General features: G+C 46.6%; 1 protein-coding gene across 1 annotated transcript; it reads left to right on the forward strand.

Moving 5' to 3' along the window:
- The first annotated feature begins 201 nt into the window (after nucleotides 1-201).
- LOC122931558 (gap junction alpha-2 protein-like) lies at nucleotides 202-1,206 on the forward strand. The gene has a single exon (XM_044285631.1). It carries the CDS (start codon nucleotides 202-204, stop codon nucleotides 1,204-1,206), a length of 1,005 nt encoding a protein of 334 aa, XP_044141566.1.
- Nucleotides 1,207-5,562: the final 4,356 nt, after the last annotated feature.

A 5,562-nucleotide genomic window follows, 5' to 3' on the forward strand; every position in this document is an offset into this window, starting at 1 on the left:
TCAGTGGCCTTTTTTGCTAGTAAAACAATAAAAAAAAAACATTAAACTATATTGCAAAAATTATTTTTATGGCTATAAAAAAAAGTTTTGACACATTAATATTTTTTGCAATTATTTTGACTCCTGAAATGTAGCTCATTGCTACAATTTGCAAATCCATAAAAAAAAAATTTTAATTTTTTTTTGTATTTTCAGTGAACTATGGCCGGATGGGATCTGCTCAAAATATTGCTAGATGAAGTCCAGGAACATTCCACACTCATCGGAAAAGTGTGGCTGACTGTGCTTTTCATCTTCAGAATACTTATCCTAAGCTTGGCAGGAGAGTCTGTTTGGGGAGATGAGCAGGCTGGCTTCACTTGCAATACACGGCAACCCGGGTGTACCAATGTCTGCTATGATAAGGCTTTCCCTATCTCGCATGTCCGCTACTGGGTGCTACAGTTCCTCTTTGTGAGCACTCCCACCTTGATCTACCTTGCGCATGTCATTTATTTGTCCAGAAGAGAGGAGAAATTAATGCAGGAGATTACGAAAGAAATAGGTGCTGAAACAGAATCAAAGATGAATAATAATAAAAATCAAGCACCTACCAAAAAAATTAAAATCCATGGAGCCTTAGTCTACACCTATGCAATCAGCATCATCTTCAAAAGTTTATTTGAAGCTGGATTCATTTTTGGTCAGTGGTATCTATATGGTTTTGTGATGCCTCCGATTTTCCAGTGTGCAAGAGTGCCTTGTCCTCACAACGTGGACTGCTTTGTTTCCCGACCCACGGAAAAGACTATTTTCATCATCTTCATGTTGGTGGTTTCTCTGATATCTTTGTTACTCAATTTGCTTGAACTTATTCACCTTTGCAACAAGCAATTCCAAAAACGTCATTTAAGGGAGGAAGTAATTTGCTTTTCTCCTAACTCCACAAAACGCTTACCGAATGGAGACAGTTCTCACCAGTCTTACTATAATCCTACCTCAGGTGACTCTGAGCTACCAGTGTACGTCAAAGGTTCAGGAAGGAATCGCTGGCAAAGCATCCAATTGGGAAAAATGATTAACAGTCCTAAGAAGACCAATGCCTTATCTGACGGTTGGTCCCAAAGTGGTTTTTCCATGGTAGTTACTGATGTTCCAGGACAAGTGTCCAACTCGGCAACCATTACCTGTAGCTCCCATACTGCTGGCAAACAACAGTATGTCTAGTTCTTTCTGAAGAGACTGCATGACCACTTTCTGCAAACTATAAGGGGAATACTGTTTGGCGAACCTTGTACATGACGTACAGGGATGTTTTGGGGAAAAAACACAATGGTGGTGTGTCTTTAGTTTCTCTCACAATGTTAAGCACAACTAAAAAAATCAAATAAAATATTAAAACATGTTGGACACGGCATTGTGACTTATGATTGAAAAGACAACGCGAACCCAAGATATTAGGCTCTTAAAGAGGACACCACTACAACTTGTCTGTTTTAGTAAATAATTGTATTTCAAACAAAATGATAATTCAAGTTATTTTTATAACACTTAGGGCTCGTTCACATGACTGTTGATGGGCCGTGCCTGTGCTGTGAACCGCAAATTGCAGTCTGCAATGCACGGGCACCTTCCGTGGGGCAGGTGCATGGGGATCCCTCTGTTCCGCAAAAAAGATAGAGCATGTTCTATATTTTTGCGTTGCGGGGAACGGAACCCCAGAATGGGTCCGCATCCGTGATGCGGAATGACAACTGTACAGTGCCCGTGCATTGCGGATCCGCAAATGTAGCACATTCCTGATTACACGGTGAGATGTACTGACGGTAATTGTACATCTTCCATCCTAATAAAGAATGCAAATCAGCCGACAAGAGTGATTCCTTGTTTATCAGCTGATAAGCGGCACGATTATACCGGCCAGATATCAGGAATGAGCGCTCCTATGAACACTTGTTCCCAGTAATTGTCCTGAATATCGTGCCGTGTAACAGGGGCTTAGAGATTTGCTGGTAAAAAAATATTTTTAACACGTTCCTGCAGCATAGGCCTGAAACAGAAGATTCCTACTTTCCTGCTCCCGCTGCCTCCATCTTCTGGTCCCAGTGCTGTTTACATCCGGCTGGATATGGGCATAGTCACTTGTACAGCTCCAGCTAATGACTGGCTTTACTGGTCATGTGGCCACAAGCAGCGTGTCACCGCTAAAGTCGGTCATTTGCTGGAGAGGTGCTCCAGGACCAGTAGATGGAGACAGCGAGGTCAGCTCAGAGCAGGAAAGTAGGAATCTTCTGTGTCAGGGGCCATGTTGCATGAACTTGTTAAAAATCATTTTAAAGCCTCTTGCACACTAATATTGCGCATCAGGGACTGTGAAAGGCTCAGCACTATGAAGTGTCTTTTGCACTGTGGCATTAGAAGAATTCTGATATCTCTGACTTTTTAGTCTAACCAGACTGTCTATTACTAGTGATGTCCTGAATAGTTCGCCAGCGAATAGTTCCCGGCGAACATGGCTTGTTCGCGTTCGCACATATGCGATGTTCGGTCAGCAGACACATTCCAGCCAATCAGCAGCAGACCCTCCCTCCGACCTCCAGGACAGCATTCATTTTAGATTCATTCGGAAGCTGCATTCACAGAGAGGAGGGAGAGTGTAGCTGCTGCTGATTCAATAGGGAAAGCGTCAGCTAGGGCAGTGTTCTGTGTCCACAGACTCATCTGCTGTAAGGACAGCATCCAGACAGCACCCCAAAAAGCCCTTTTCAGGGCTGGTACATCAGTGTGCTTTTTCTTTTTTTTTTTCATATATATTGCAGTTGCCTGGCTGCCCGTGTGTGAGAGGCTGTAGGCTCAGTCATAGACAGCACTGAGTGCACAGTGCACACCATTCATACAGGGTGTGACAGAAAATACCTTGCAGATAAAAAAATTCTATTTAATATTTTTCTGTGATCTAATCACATTTGCAAGCCCGTGTTTGTCAGGCCCCCACACATACTGTATTGTGCCTAGGCCTGCACTCATACCGTTACAGGGTGTCAGTCACTAAAATACCTTTCAGATAGAATTTTTTTTTTTTTTATCTGAAAGGTATTTGAGTGAATGACACCCTATAACGGTATGAGTGCAGGCCTAGCCAGTGGCCACAATACAGTATGTGTGGGGGCCTGACACACATGGTCTTGCAAATGTGATTAGATCACAGTTAAATTTTAAATTTAACTGTGATCTAATCACATTTGAATGCACTCATACCGTTACAGGGTGTCATTCACTCAAATACCTTGCAGATAAAAAAATTATATTGAAAATTTTTCTGTGAAATAATCACATTTGCAAGCCCGTGTGTGTCAGGCCCACACAGACTGTACTGTGCCCACTGCCCACCACTTATATAGGGTGGCACAGTACCTTGCACGCATAGTAACACTTATCTAATAAAAAATGACAGGCAGAGGCAGGCCACGCCGCAGGGGGCCGTCGTGTTCGTGGTGCTGTGATTTCCACTGGCCCTGGAATAATGCCTAGTGTTCAGAGGCCACGTACCCTGAACCCAAAAAAATAGTTGACTGTCTTACACAGGACACCCAATATTCAACAGCTTCCGCTAAGAACCTTGATGCACCATCCTCCTCCAGCTCAGCTTTGGTCACCACTCTCCCGCCCGCCGCCGCCACCACCACCACCACAGCCGCTTCACTTGATCCCTCAGAGGAGTTATTTACACATCAGTTGGATGAAATTAGTGATGCGCAACCATTATTGCCAGGGGATGTAGATAACAGGGATATGTCTCAGTCAGGCAGCATTACACACATGGATGTACAGTGTGATGATGATGTTGTACCCGCTGCTGCTTCCTTTGCTGAGGTGTCAGATACAAGTGGTTGATGATGACGATGTGTTCGTGGGTGCCTGCTCGAAGAGGAGAAGAAGAAGAAGAGGAGGGGGAAGTTCAGAAGGGGAGACAGAGAGAAGGAGGAGACGAGTTGGAAGCAGGGGGAGGTCGTCGCAAGAAGCTAGTGGCACAGTCAGACAGCATGTATCGGCACCCGGGGTCAGCCAGACAGCACGCCAATCAACGCGTGCTGTTGCCACCACCAGAATGCCGTCATTGCAAAGCTCAGCAGTGTGGCATTTTTTTTGTGTGTCTGCCTCGGACAACAGCGATGCCATTTGCAGGCTGTGCCAAAAGAAACTGAGTCGTGGGAAATCCAACACCCACCTAGGTACAACTGCTTTGCGAAGGCACATGATCGCACATCACAAACACCTATGGGATCAACACATGATGACTAGTAGAAGCAGCACACAAGCTCAAAGCCACCATCCTCCTCCTGGTCCAGCATCTTCAGCCACGTCAACCACTGCTGTCCTCCTTGCCCCCTCTCAACCACCCGCCACTCCGCCTCTCACCTTGAGCAGTTCCATCTTATCTGCCCACAGTCAGGTGTCTGTAAAGGAAATGTTTGAGCGTAAGAAGCCAATGTCACAGAGTCGCCCCCTTGCCCGCCGTCTGACAGCTGGCTTGACGGAACTCTTGGCCCGCCAGCTTTTACCATACCAGCTGGTGGAGTCTGAGGCCTTCAAAAAAATGTGTCGCTATTGGGACACCACAGTGGAAGGTACCAGGACGAATTTTTTTTTTTTTCTAATAAGGCAATCCCAAACCGCTACTCGGTGATTGAAAAGGAAGTCATGGCATCTCTGGCATACAGTGTTGGGTCAAGGGTCCATCTGACCACTGATACCTGGTCTGCAAAGCTCGGTCAGGGCAGGTATATCACCTACACTGCGCATTGGGTCAACCTGCTGACGGCTGCGTGGCTCTGCAGCGGAGTTGGTGACACCGCCACGACTTGCAGGCAGGCCTACTGCCACCTCCTCTACTCCTCCTACTCCATCCTCTTCCATAACCTCCTCGGCTGAGTCCTCTTCTGCTGCGGCATCTGGCTGCACATCAACTGAACCCCCCCAGCTCCCCAGGGGCTATTCCACATCCCGGATACGACAGTGTCACGCTGTCTTGGGGTTGACTTGCCTGAAAGCAGAGAGCCACACCGGACCAGCACTCCTGTCCGCCCTGAACGCACAGGTGGATCAGTGGCTGACCCCGCACAAACTGGAGATTGGCAAAGTGGTGTGTGACAATGGAAGCAATTTGTTGGCGGCATTGAATTTGGGCAAGTTGTCACATGTGCCGTGCATGGCACATGTGTTGAATCTCATCGTACAACGCTTTGTGTCTAAGTACCCAGGCTTACAGGACGTCCTCAAGCAGGCCAGGAAGGTGTGTGGCCATTTCAGGCGTTCCTACACGGCCATGGCGCACTTTTCAGACATTCAGCGCCGAAACAACATGCCAGTGAGGCACTTGATTTGCGACAGCCCGACACGTTGGAATTCAACACTCCTAATGTTCGACCGCCTGCTCCAACAAAAAAAAGCCGTCAACGAGTATTTGTATGACCAGGGTGCTAGGACAGCCTCTGCGGAGCTGGAAATTTTTTTGTCACGTTACTGGACGCTCATGCGCAATGCCTGTAGGCTCATGCGTCCTTTTGAGGAGGTGACAAACCT

This window comes from Bufo gargarizans, chromosome 3, assembly GCF_014858855.1.
Source record: "Bufo gargarizans isolate SCDJY-AF-19 chromosome 3, ASM1485885v1, whole genome shotgun sequence".
Lineage (NCBI taxonomy): Eukaryota > Metazoa > Chordata > Amphibia > Anura > Bufonidae > Bufo > Bufo gargarizans.

Excerpts from the sequence above, each read along its gene's own strand:
- LOC122931558 (XM_044285631.1), top strand. The coding sequence starts at position 202 with ATGGCCGGATGGGATCTGCTCAAAATATTGCTAGATGAAGTCCAGGAA.